Source organism: Mesoplodon mirus (assembly GCF_964341445.2).
Source record: "Mesoplodon mirus genome assembly, chromosome: 8".
Classification (NCBI taxonomy): Eukaryota; Metazoa; Chordata; class Mammalia; order Artiodactyla; family Ziphiidae; genus Mesoplodon; species Mesoplodon mirus.
In genome coordinates, this window is record NC_138984.1 from 75,364,558 (window position 1) to 75,378,934 (window position 14,377).

The window sequence follows — 14,377 nt, forward strand, 5'->3', positions numbered from 1 at the left end:
GGTACTCAAAGAAGCCTTCAAACCTTATAGCCAAGAATCTTATTTTAAATCCCATTTTATATGAAATATAATTGTTTCTAAAACATTTGTTCAACTTCTGCCTGTTATCTTTGCGTTGCCTTCCTTAAAGCAGATACGCAAAATTTAAGGATGCCAGTATCAGTATCTATTCTACAGGTCTTTAGGGATGCTTTGAATTTGAAACATTTATGCTTTTAATAGAACTCAGCATGAAAATGCAGTGTCTTAACCCACAAAATTTTTTATTTAAAAATTGTAAGTAAATGGTAGAAAACATTGCATTGGTGTGCATACAGTTTATTTATGGTTTTGCTATATTAACTGCTAAATGACAGAGATACAGACAGTGGCTTGGGCTTTATAGTATTCTTGTAGTTCCTTTGTACCACTTAGTATTTCAGTATTGTATTAGCTTCTTATGTCCTGTAAATTTGAGTTAGAGGGAATAAGAAAAATCTTTCATTGGTATCACTTTTAAATTCCGAACAAAATAGAGACCATATACTACTCAAATTCCTAAGAATGTAAGATTGCAAATTCCTAAGAAAATGTAGTTAAAAGTAAATGGTAGCTAAAAGTAATGATAGTAGTTAACAGTTGCCAAACATAAGAATTACATCGTCATTATTGGGTAGAACCAAGATGTTTGAAGAAAGCAGTTTATACATTTCTGAATGTAAACAGACATGCTAATGTTACTGTTATTATTAAACATAAATACAGACTTGAATGATTCAGTTATCTGTTGACCACCAAATAGATACAAGGGCCTACTACAGATGTTCAGATACATAAAGAGAATTAAGATTAGCACTGCATTACCGGGGTCTTTAAGGACTTGTTTGAAAATAAAATCAAACATGGAAAATTAAATCAGTTAAAAAAGCCATTTTGGTAGAGCTGTCATTATTAGGTAGAAGTTATTGAAATGAACTGAAGAAAATTAGTTATGTAGAAGTGGAAGGGGAGACTCTAGAGCAGCATTGTCCACTGAAACTTTCTATGATAATGGAAATGTTCTATAATTTGCATTGCCCATCGTGGTAGCTCCTAACTGCATGTGATCTGAGCATTTGAAATATGGCTGGTGCAATTGAGGAAATGAACTTTATTTAAACAGCCACATGTGGCTAGTGGCTACTGTATTAGATACTGTAAAGATCTGTGATTGATAGTTAACAAAGCTTTAAGGAACAGATGGCTGGCCTCAGTTCTTAAAGGAGTGGTAGAATTTGAGTAGCAAAAGCAGTTAAGGAATTCCAGTCTAATGTTCACGATTAGCAGCACTATTAATACTCTATCAGTAATAAAATAGATATCTCAATCAATACACAAAATCTCAAAGCTTTTACAGTGCATAACTTTTGTAATAACACCTAGTATAAAATTTGTTTTTTAGTACCACATAGTCACATTATTCACTTTGCAGTTATTCATGTCTTATTAAGAAAACTGCCATTAATTGTGACGAGGGATGTTTCTGATTCATGGTGGCCAGTGGAAACAGACGGCGCAAGCTAGGACTTCGTTGCCACTGGTCAACCTTGAGAGATAGTGTCTCTATCCATATGAAAAGTATTCCCATAAGATGATTGATGGGATATGCGTTAGGGAGAGAGATTACTTTCCTCGCACTTCCAAGTTTCTACATATAGTAAATACAATTTTATGTGAAGTACATACATTATCTTTTCTAATAATACTGTGTTTTTAAGTTGCTAAAGAAATCATTGTTGTTTCAGCTTTCTTCCATTTTCATTTTTACCCCCCAAATGATTACTTCACCATCGTCTTAAAATGTACAATACACATACTGAAAACTTTGAACATGATCACTACAGTAGTATTTAGTTTTTCTCTGCAGTTATTGCTTACACAGGTTTCGTGTCATTGAATGATAAACTTCATCAAGGCTTGGGGAGCATGGGATATATAGGAACAGATATGGTGGTAGGAGAAAAATCCTTGAAGGACACTGACCCAAGAGTTACCCGCAATGCCAGCCTCCTCCACACCTTCCTGGTATGGCTGTCATTTTTTTTGTTTCACAAAATTTATTAAATCTTTCTTACTGAAATCCTGACCATTTATGATCAGTGCTAAATACTGTTTGTGGTCCAAAACAGTGTTCTAAAAGTACTGAAACTGTATAATTACGTGGCATATGGGGTGTTAAAAATCTGTAAAATTTTCTACATGTAAATCATGAAGATGGAAATACTAGAGGAATTATCAGAGTAACCAACATAAGTGATATCTAAATGTAGAGAATCTATTTTAAGGCAGGTTTATTCTCAATATCTTATTGATAAAGGAGCAAGACCATAGAAATTACTAAAGACCTAGTGATTGCTAAAATTACAGTGACAAGTAGAATTTTTCTTTTTTTTTTTAATTCAACTATAAGCTAAGGTGGTTCAACTCTGGGAGGGAAGATGGAGGAGGTAAAACAAGTAGACTGGGTTTTTTTGGGTTTTTTTTGTTTTGTTTTGGTTTTTACCTGATTTACTGTTAATACTTGGGCTTTAAGGTTTCCTTCATTCAAGTGAAAGGTGCATTTGGGGAGGTGGTTAAAACCATTAAATTATATCTAAGAAGATTATTCCTTTTTAAAAAACTTTGTTCTTATAATCCTAAAGATTAATTTTTGTCACAGTCAGTGATTACATGAGAATAGTGAATGTTACTGGAATTAGGTAATACATCATAAAAACCATGATTTTCATTGTTAGGTTTTATATTAAAATCTTGCATAGGAATCACTGTCAAGGTATTTGATGTCTTAATCTGAGATTTCCAGAACCTTAGTCAAATTGAACATCATACTCGTTTTCCTCTGCAATTACTAAAACACAGTCATCATTATAAGGTGATTGGGGTGCAGCTGAAAAAACTGTGGTGAAACCAGAATCCAAACTTCTTTTGTACAGGAACCAAACGACTGCTCCCAAAACTGTCAAAATTACTGTGCTAGCAATCACCAAAGCCGATATTAAAATGTGGTTATCTGAAAAGGAAAAGACAAAAGAAAATATGGGAAATCAGGATACACAAGTTGATAGTATTGCTTTTTGGGGAGCACAAATATAGTTTCATCACATAAATATTTCACTATTTTGAGAATTTCTCACATTGGTTAGAAAAACAGTTACACACATTCCTATCAAGATTTATATTTCTTAGCTTGAATAATTGCCATACTTCAAAATTTGAAATAAACTTTGGAGGTCTCCAGTCTACTTTAAGATCCTAAAATTATCCACACAGAGGGTTTCACCATATATTTCTATTTGCATATATCATTTTATGTTATCCAAAGTATACATGTGCATAGCTTAAAATTCATAGTTCTAAAGGGTATGTAATGAAAATAGTGTCCCTCCTGCCCTACTACTACTCACCCTTAATTACCATTCCTCAAAGCAGCCACTCTTGTTACTTCTGTTATTTGCCTCCATGCATGCTTATACTGCTCTTTATTTTTAAATTTTTTTAATTGTAAAATATGCATAACAAAATTTACCATCTTAACCATTTTTAAGTGTGCAGTTCAGTAGCATTAAGTACATTTACATTGTTGTGCTGTGTCACAACCATTCAACTATAGAACTTTCATCTTGCAAACCTGAAAACTATATTAAACATTAAGTCCCCATTCCCCTCTCTCCCCCGCCCCTGGCAACCACCATTCTACCTTCTGTCTCTGAGGCTGACTACTCCAGGTACCTCAAATAATTAGAGCCATACAGTATTTGTCCTTTTGTGACTGGCTTATTTCACTTAGCCTAGTGTCCTCCAGGTTCATTCATGTTGTAGCATGTGTCAGAATTGCCTTTTTAAGGCTGAATAATATTCATAGTATGTATATACCATGTTTTACTTACCCATTCATCTGTAGATGGACACTTGATTTGGTTCCACCTTCCTGGCTACTGAGAATAATACTGCTATAAACATGGTTGTTTAAATTCTGTTCAAGTCCCTGTTTTCACATCTTTTGGGTATATACTGGATCATATGGTAATTCTGTGCTAAATTTTTGGGGAAGCTCCTGTATTGTTTCCACAGCGGATGCACCATTTTACATTCCCATCAGTAGTGCACAGAGGTTCCACGGTCTCCACGTTCTTGTCAACACGTTATTTTCTGTTTTGTTTTTTGGTTTGGTTTGGTTTGGTTTTGGCTGCACCGTGCAGCATGTGGGATCTTAGTTCCCCAACCAGGGATCAAACCCATGCCCCCTGCAGTGGAAGCACAGAGTTTTAACCACTGGACCACCAGGAAGTCCGGTTTTTTTTTTCTTTCCTTTCCTTCCTCCCTCCCTCCCTTTCTTTTTTTCTCTTTCTCTCTCCCTTTCTTCCTTTTTTCTTTTTGATAGCCAACTTAATGAGTGTGAGGTGGTGCTTTGCTTGATTTTTTTTAAAGATGTTATGTTCATCTTATAGAAGAGTGAGGATTTAACTCTCCTATATACACATGAACCCACTGAACCCATAAACACTCCTTTCCTCCTCTTCTGTCATAGCAAGCTCCAAACTGAGAGAGTAATCATGATATTAAGGAAAAAATAAGGGCAAAAGAATAGGCATTTTATAAAAGAAGATACCCAAATGGCTAATAAATGTGTGAAGGTGCTCAACATCATTTTTCATCAGGGAAATTAAAATAAGATCACTCGGGCTTCCCTGGTGGCGCAGTAGTTGAGAGTCCGCCTGCCGATGCAGGGGACACGGGTTCGTGCCCCGGTCCCAGAAGATCCCACGTGCCGCGGAGCGGCTGGGCCCGTAAGCCGTGGCCGCTGAGCCTCTGCTCCACAACGGGAGAAGCCACAGCAGTGAGAGGCCAGCGTACCGCAAAAAAAAAATAATAATAAGATCACTCTACATACCCATCTGAATGGCTAAAATTAGACTGACAAGACCATCATCGGATGGACGTAGAGCAAATGGAACTTGTCAGCAGGAATGTTAACATGGTTCAACCACTTTGAAACATTATTTGATTATTTCTAATAATGCTAAACATTATTAGCTACCCTATGGCTATTTCACTCTCAAGGAAAAGGAGAACAAAGGTCCAAAAAAAAAAGTATGAGAATGTTCATAGTGTGATCACATTCATGCCAGACTAATAATGATCAAATATCCATAGGAGAATGGACAAATTATGGTGTGTTTATAAAGTAGTATGCAGCAATAGAAAAAGTACAATATATATGTGCAACACTGATGAATAAAATATTCTGACTGAAAAACTTACACTTACGTGAAGTTCAAGAACAAACAACTCTAACCTATGGTGATAGAAATCAGTAGTGGTTGCCTGTGGGGTGGATGCTGGTGGGGTGGGCATTTATTGGGAGGGGCATGCGGGAATTTTGTTCTATCTTTAAATGTTCTATCTCGATTTGAGTGGTGGTTATACAGGTATATACATAAGCAACCATCACAGTGTACATTTAAGATTGTGCATTTTATCCTCAGTTAATTACACATCAAAAATATGGAGGTTAAAAACTATGCTACACAATTTGCAAAAATATAACAGGCATTCATACATTATTTTGGGGAATGCAAAATGGTACAATTTCTCTGAAACTATCAGTATTGATCAAAGTTATATATTCATGTTCAATACGGCAGTTATATTTCAGGGAATCTAAGATAAACATGTTTGTGCAAGGTGATTCATTCCTTGCAGCACTGTAGTAATAGCAAATGTTTGGAAACAACCCAGTAGGGGTCTGGAGTTGGTGAATAATTGAATGTATCCATACAATGGATGAGTATACAGTTGTAAAAAAGAATGAAGATTTATCTATAGGTAATGATATGGAGAGATATTTAGACTATTTAGTGAATAAAAAAGTCATATCTCTTAATTTGTTTATGTTGGCAAAAGAAACACTAGACATTTAAAGAAGAAACTGAATTAGTGCCCAATAAGGGTTCAGGTAAAATAGGATGGAAGGAGGCACAGAGGGAGGAGACAGATTTTTCAGTGTTTGCCTTGTATAGTTTTGCTTTTGGAGCCACATAAATATATTACCTGTTCCTTTCCCAAAAAATACATTTAGTAAGCCCTAAGACAGATTCTTCATGAACTGTAATTACAACTATAAGAAAAAAAATTTTTAACAAAAGATGCAGTCATTTCCTGCAAAAACAGATAATGGAGCAATGAGGAGATAGAATTTGGTGTTTTAAAAAAATGTTCATTTCATACATAACTTGCAGATATATTTAAAATGTCAAGTCTTTCTGTATTCTTATAAAAGTTGTTCTACTTTACACTGTCATATAATTAAAGAGGTCTCAGTACTACTTTAATATGCTAGAATCTTAATATATTCTTTTTTGTGGGAAAAATTTAACAAAAGACCATACTTACCTGATAAATATTTCTTTTCATATGGGACTAGAATACAAAAGAAAATCATAATTAATTTAAGTATGCCTTATTCTAAGAATGCTTCTAAACACTTTCAAAGTAGTTTAAAACGAACCCTTTAATAGCTTAGTATTACCCATATTTCTGTTGCTTGGTCATGTGTCTGTATTATCTGTTTTGAACTCAGTTTTTTTTAAAAAGGATGTAGAGAGCTAAAAACTCATTAGCTCAGTTGGTGGAAAAAGAATAAGGGAACTCGAGAAAAAGACAGTGTGATGAAGTGAGGGAAATAAGAGGATTTGGGTTGGAAAGTCTGTAGAAACAGTATAAGTATACAATTGTGACCTTACCTTGGTAGTACAGACTTGCTCACTATTTCTGATGTTTTGAAGTTATAGTTTAATTAAAAATTTGGCTTATATAATGGTACCCTGAGGCATCGTATATGAAAAGAACCAACTTTCTAAAAATCCAACAAATATTGGAAGTCAAATGCTACTACCATAAAAGTGTGACTGATAAGTCAAAAACCCTGCTGAGGCAAGTTAAAAAAAAAAATTGTATGTAGTTCCAGATGTAAAGAAAGGAAATAATCGGAGGCAGATGTATAGTTTTGGTTTGCAGTTGGAGTAGAAGGGGGGAATATTAAGGATGCAATGCGGGAAATGGCTGTTTCTGTCTTGTTTCAAGCAACCCAAAATCGTATTTTGAAATTTAAATGTCTTTAGTGAGAAAACAATTCTTTCTAAAACATAAAAGAACTGTCTAATGTTTAACAATAATATGAAAATATTTGGGGACAGGATAATTTTGTTCATTAGAAAGCACTGTGATGTGTGAGAAGAAAACTTATACTTTAAGCCACAGTAAATTATAAACTATGATGCAATTTTTCTTGGCCTAATCAAAGATGTCCTTGTACTGAATCAAATTCTTTGTATGCTAACATTAGAATTGTGGAATCAGCCATGATTATTTTTCACCACTTCCACTGTTTAATCAAATCAAAAAGAGGCTATTATGATTCCTTTGAACAACATAAGAAATTTTTGACTTCTTAGAAGCTCTAAGAATAAGCAGATAGAATAAAAGTATGCCTGGTTCACATGATCTGGCCCTACCTCTGAAATGTAATAGGATTACATATTTGACTTCCAAGAGTCTTGGGAACAAACCAGCCCAGTATCTTCTGAAGTCTTACTTCCTCTTTATATTGAGGCACACATCACAAAGAAAATTATTTTAAAACCAGCCCTATTTTCCCCACCTCTCTTAGAATGGAAAAAGGCCTTCAATTATACTTACTAGCTGCTTTACAAAGGGTTCCTTCCACAGAAGAAACTTCACAATTTCCTTTTTTCCAGTCACCTGTCTTGGTGTGCAAAAAGGCACAGGTGTCAACTAGATCCTTGCCATCTTCTTGGTCTGACCACTTAACAAATGTCATATTTGACTTGTCAAACCACTTGAAACTGGCATCTGTCAGTTAAGGAAATTTTTTAACATTATGACAGTATAAAATGTGTTAAAGTCAAAGAAAGGGTCTAGCTTTATTTTTTTTTAAACTTTCTGGCCACGCCTCATGGCTTGTGGGATCTTAGTTCCCTAACCAGGGATTGAACCCGGGCCCTCAGCATGAAAGCATGGAGTCCTAACCACTGGACCACCAGGGATTTCCTGGGTCTAGTTTTAAAGGTGGGAAGTTACTAAGATATGTCTGGTCTAAACTTCTAATTGTAGGATTTAAATTAGAAGGAGGAATATATCCTGTACACAGGCAAAAGATACTGGTTCAAAAAGGTTCTGAAGAAGATCCCATTTGTGATTAAAAATATATATATAATTTTCATGAAGAAATAGTCAAGAAAATAGTTAAAATGTTAATGGTAACCTTAGTAATTTCATTTCATTTCGAAAATGATTACTTTCTATTTTCAACAGTGACAATAAATACATTTACATAGTATTACCCTGACAGTTGTCTATCTTCATCCTATTGTTGACACTAGTACCAATTTTTATTACCCTACCATATTACAGAAATACTTAGTCTAGAACCATATATTAATCCAGATGAAAGAATCAACTTTAACTTTCATGTGTGACACACATTGAGCTGCTCAGGGGAAAGCTGTGGTACATGGGTGCACACTGAAAATACAATACCTGGAAACCACAGGAAATAGTGAACTACAGAATTGAAGAATCTAAAAGTTATCAGTTTTATTAACATTAAGAAAAAAATGTAAGAAACAATTTAAGTATAAGTATCACTTACCATCTGTGTCAAAAAACATGCCTAATAGGATATCATCTGGGCCTTTCCATTGCTTTTGCAAAGTATCCAGTATAAAAGCATTTTCTTCTTCATTATGTATGCTTATCATGTCTGCTCCTGAAATTATTTTAGGGAGAAGTCAGCATGTTCCCAAAATCAATGAAAATCACATGAAGTATATACAAATTATACATTATTATAATACATTATATTTTACATCCTTTTAAAAAATTAAGCTTGAAAATATCATGCACATTTCTGAAGAGACAATAATATACTCATGAGAAAAATAAAATGATAATGTGATAAACTGAACAGAATCATACTTTTTTTTTTTTTTTTTTTTTGCGGTACGCGGGCCTCTCACTGTTGCGGCCTCTCCCGTTGCGGAGCACAGGGTCCGGACGTGCAGGCTCAGCGGCCATGGCTCACGGGCCCAGCCGCTCCGCGGCATCGGACCGGGGCACGAACCCATGTCCCCTGCATCGGCAGGCGGACTCTCAACCACTGCGCCACCAGGGAAGCCCCAGAATCATACTTTTTATTTCATTCACTTAGAGTTAGTAATCTCATAAACAACATGGAAAGAAAACATCATGGGAAGGCTGGAGCAGTAGAACACACTTCCTGCATCTCAACTTTTCACTACCCCTTCCTCTAGCAATCATGGCCCCTCCTGCCCTCAGTTCACAATTATAGGGAGGAGTAGCTCTGACCACACTGAGGAGAGCTGAAAACTACCAGGGCAACTTGCCAGAACAGTCCCAAGACCTAGTGAAGTTCAAGTAACAAGCGGTCTCTGACCTGCCTCACTTAACTGGCCACCACGTGCCTGCTGCCTGAAGCCTATGCCGTCCCATATTTTCCTCTGTGGTCGCCCTTAGGGAAGTCCTGGTTAGGGAAAGTGATAAAGGAGGTCCTTGGTCCTTGTTCTCATTGGATAGCTGATATTTCCTGGTACTGTCTCACCTGGTTTGAGTAAAGAGCAGCAGCCACATATATTTTATGTCTCACATTTTTTATCTTTTCAATCTATAAGCTACATAGCACCCTATAAAATATTAGCAGTAACTTCACTTTTCCCAGATATATTTAATCTTGTTTCTTAACCCAACAAAGATTCTCTTGCAAATTAAAAAAATCATTCCACTGTCTTAACTGGATAATACTAAGGAGAAAATGCTAATGGAGTTAGTTTCTCTCATGATATTGCATGTTTTTGCAAGTGAAGAATGAATGATGACATCAGAGCTTATAGCAACCAGAAATCTGGTGGGGAAGGTACATCTAACCCCTGGGAAAAATACATCCTTTCAGCTGTACTCAGCTAAGTGAGGAATAAACATCAAAATGTTTCTAAGAAACATGACTTTCCAGTCTCAGTAATTTTAGAAGTTAAAATTTTCATAATTTTCCAAGGAGAAGTCATTGATCCTAAACATTTTAAAAGTTATCTTGGAAGCTTTGGGTACTACAACTAATCCAGGTACTACATGGAGAGATGAGGAAGTCTCTCCTATCATTAAATTACATTCTTCCAAAATCATCCTAACTTAACAAAAGCTTCCAAAAACTTGGGAATACTGCCTTGGATCAGTGGCTCTCCAACTTTAGTGTGCACCTGAATCACATGGAGGGCTTGTTAAAACAGTGTTAGCTCCTACACCCAGAGCTTCTGATTTAGCTGAAGTAACATGGGGCCTGAGAATTTACATTCCTAACCAGTTCCCAGGTGACACTGGTGCTGCTGATCCAGGGAACACACTGAGAAATTATAGGAAACTTAGATAATAGGCTATTGTATTTATGACACCACTCTAAAATCAGTAACTTATTGGTAATTAACAGATATATGGAGATGAGGAAGAGCCATTAGGTCATGACGTGGTAAGAAAATTTGTATTAGGCAATTACTTTCACATCTTTTAAAAGAGGCTTAAAAAATAAATTTAACTACAGGGGAAAAGAAAACTACAGGGCCTAAAATCTTCCCCCAGACAAACCATACTGTTAAAGAAGAAAATCAAACTGGGCAGACGAAAGCTCTGTTATGAATAAAAAATAACAGGCAAACACCTTAATAGAAGAAAAAAAAATTGGTCTCAGACTGTTAAAAAGGCAGTAGACACGTATAGAAAACAAACTAGTGCTTACCAGTGGGGAGAGGGATGGGGGAAGGGGGCAACATAGGGGTGGGGATTAAGAGGTAATATTATGCATAAAATAAGCTACAAGGATATACTGTACAACACTGGAATACAGCCAATATTTTATAGTAACAAAAAATGGAGTAAAACCTTTAAAAATTGTGAATCACTATATTGTTCAATTTGTAACTTACTTAGTATTGTACATCGACTACACTTCAATTAAAAAAAAAAGACAATTCACCCTCACGAAAGGAAATGTAACACAAGAAGTGTGTGAAAAATGCAATTTCACTGGTAAAAGAATGAAAATAAGAGTTTCAGACGTGCCAATTAAACAGTGCTGCCTTAGGGTGTAGAAAAATAGGAACTTATAAGTGGTTAGTTGGAGTAAAAATTAGTAAAAGCTTTTTGGAGACAATTTGGCAAGATGTATGCAAGGCAATCATTGGCTCTGCTCAAATAGGCACAATCATTGATGTTCATCACATTTACAACACTGGAAGATTGGAAATAATTTAATAACCAATATTAGAGGATTAAATCAATAACGGCATATCTATATAGAGGAACAGTGTACAGTTATTAGGAAATATGCATTCTATATTTACTGCCATGGAAAAAAAAATTTTTTTTTTTCTGCGGTATGCGGACCTCTCACTGTTGTGGCCTCTCCCGTTTCGGAGCACAGGCTCCAGACGCACAGGCCCAGCGGCCATGGCTCATGGGCCCAGCCACTCTGCGGCATGTGGAATTTTCCTAGACTGGGGCACGAACCCGCATCCCCTGCATCGGCAGGCGGACTCTCAACCACTGCGCCACCAGGGAAGCCCTGGAAAAATATTTTTAAGGGAAAATGTAGATTATGGAAATATATGTACATATAGTATATATATGTATACATATATACATGTATATACACATATATATCAAATATTTATTAAAATATATCTGCCTGGGGGGTTGGAAGTCTAGAAGGATACTTACCAAAATGTTAATAGTCATTACATTTCCTTAGGATGGTACAATTTAGGGTAATTTTATTTTAAACATATTTGCATATGTGCTTTTCTATATAGCGACTGTGCACTAATCGTGTAATTAAGAACTTTTAAAAGAAAAGAAAAAATAAGACTGACCTTTAAAATACTTAATATTTTATTTATTTATTATTATTTTTTTTTGGCGGCACGCGGGCCTCTCACTGTTGTGGCCCCTTCCCGTTGCGGAGCACAGGCTCCGGACGTGCAGGCTCAGTGGCCATGGCTCATGGGCCCAGCCGCTCTGCGGCATGTGGGATCCTCCCGGACCGGGGCACGAACCCGCGTCCCCTGCACCAGCAGGCAGACTCTCAACCACTGCGCCACCAGGAAAGCCCCTAAAATACTTAATACTTTAATCCAAAGTTAGAATTCAGCAAGGTTCTCTCTCTCAGTCATAGCTCCATTTTTAAAAATGCTATGATGGTTTTCTTATCGGTTCTAGCTGCTATCACCTCCTGTTAAATGTCATACAGACTTTTAATCTGTTTTACCCTCGTACTTACTTGTACTTAGTTGTGAAATGTAACCAAAATGCCATTTTAGAAAAATCCTCAAGGGAAATATTTAACTAGGTTATAGTTTAGGCTTAGGTGTTCAGAGATGAGATTTTCATTCCTTTCTCTGACCTTGTGTCAGCCAATGGAACTTGAATGATTTTTAACATGCAATTTAAGTACATACTGTATAAACTTAAATTAATATGTCAGGAAAAAGGACACACTTTAATTTTCTTTAACAAATGATAGCATAAATCCCTGAAGAACACATGTACTCAAGCAAATTTTTTCTTTACAATGCATTACCAGTGATGCTACCTGCTGAGATGTAATTTGGGTCTTTAATTCTTTTTATGGCTAGTGACATAGCTCATACACATCACAAAAAGGAAAGACTGAAAATATTTATTTGTTCTATTATAATGAAAATATCTAAATCAAAGGTAAATGTTGCAAAATAAGAAAAATTTTAGCCTCTCACAATTATTTTCCTAGATGAACAATAACAGTACCCAAAATAAGTACAAGTAACATCAAGTAAATTACCACAAAGCACTGGGAATATTTCTAAATATAGCTCTCAGCAGTCCAAAAGGTAACAAGTCACCTATTTTCTATACCCCTAATTATAGGTTTAAGATAGGATTTTGTATACCTGTGAAGATTTTATAAATCCAAATGTAAATGTCCTAGTATTCCTTATGCTTTTCCTTCTTCATATATAGCAAACACTGAATTCATGTCCACCTACTGTTCTAAACCAAAACACTACCCTAGCCAAAAAAGTAATGGTAATATTAACCAATTTTAGCTAATTTTCTGATTCATCAATGAAATGGATATTTCCAGAGTGGAAGCAAATGTAGAGGATGATCAAATAAATGATGAGATTAGCAGAAATGTATGAGAAATTTAAATCAAATCAGTAAGACAAACTGAATTTATAAATATTTAACTGGGAAAAAAGACATTTTTCTTTAGACACAAGATAAACTTTATAAGCAAATTTATATACAACGATTTAAAATTCCTAAGTGGATACTCTACTTGAACAAGTAGAGTTAATGGACTTCAGATAATCAAAAATCAGGCCTCAAAGTTGCTGGGTGTCTTCAATTTCATTTTGCTTCTTTTTCTAAAAAAAAAATTAGCAAATACAATTAACTAGTTGTAGAGGAAGTCAGTCAACAAATATTAACTATGCCTCTGTAGAGTATGCAGTTGCTTAACTGCTGAAGTTAAGTGTTAAAGCTGGATGACGAAATCTGACCTTGTGGTTCATACAAGCTAATAGGAGTACAGGAACATGTCTTTTCTTGGCTCTGAGCCTCCAATATAATTTGTTTATTGAAATCTGTGTTTATGTCCAAGTATACCTGACATAAATGTTTTTTAAAAAAGAGATAGGAAATAGTTGTGGGGGAAACACCATTTAAAAAAAATCTTGTGGACTTCCCTGGTGGCTCAGTGGTTAAGAACCCACCTGCCAATGCAGAGGACATGGGTTCAAGTCCTGGCCCGGGAAGATCCCACATGCCACGGAGCAACTAAGCCCGTGCGCCACAACTACTGAGCCTGCGCTCTAGAGCCCGCGAGCCACAACTACTGAGCCCATGCACCACAACTACTGAAGCCTGCGCGCCTGGAGCCTGTGCTCTGCAACAAGAGAAGCCACCGCAATGAAGAGTGGCTCCTGCTTGCCGCAACTAGAGAGAGCCCGTGCGCAGCAACAGAGACCCAACACAGCCATACATACATATGTACATACATACATATATAAATAAAAATCTTGGAAGACCAGCAAAATTCCTATTACTCCATTTCCTTGGAGTGAAACCATATTAGCATGTTGGAAATGTCTTGTTTTCAAAGAGCCAATGTTCCACACCATTTAGCAAGTCAGGAAAATATGTATTGAGTATTACATGGCACTTCACAGGATTTAAAATGGCTATGCCATTTTCTTTATTCCTAAAGAAAACAATATGTACTGAGTAGTAT

At 36.0% G+C, this 14,377-nt stretch overlaps 1 protein-coding gene across 2 annotated transcripts in view; it reads right to left on the bottom strand.

Annotated features, from left to right (window-relative positions):
- Positions 1-244: 244 nt before the first annotated feature.
- LOC309809112 (CD302 antigen) overlaps positions 245-14,377 on the bottom strand; it is a 128,166-nt gene continuing 114,033 nt past the window's right edge. For both annotated transcript variants that reach the window (XM_082629885.1, XM_082629884.1), the window contains 4 exons: positions 8,690-8,806; positions 7,717-7,890; positions 6,412-6,438; positions 245-3,028 (listed from right to left, as the gene is read on the bottom strand). In XM_082629885.1, coding sequence (XP_082486011.1) covers positions 2,826-3,028; positions 6,412-6,438; positions 7,717-7,890; positions 8,690-8,806 — 521 coding nt within the window. In that variant the 3' untranslated portion in view covers positions 245-2,825. The remainder of the gene's footprint in view (positions 3,029-6,411; positions 6,439-7,716; positions 7,891-8,689; positions 8,807-14,377) is intronic.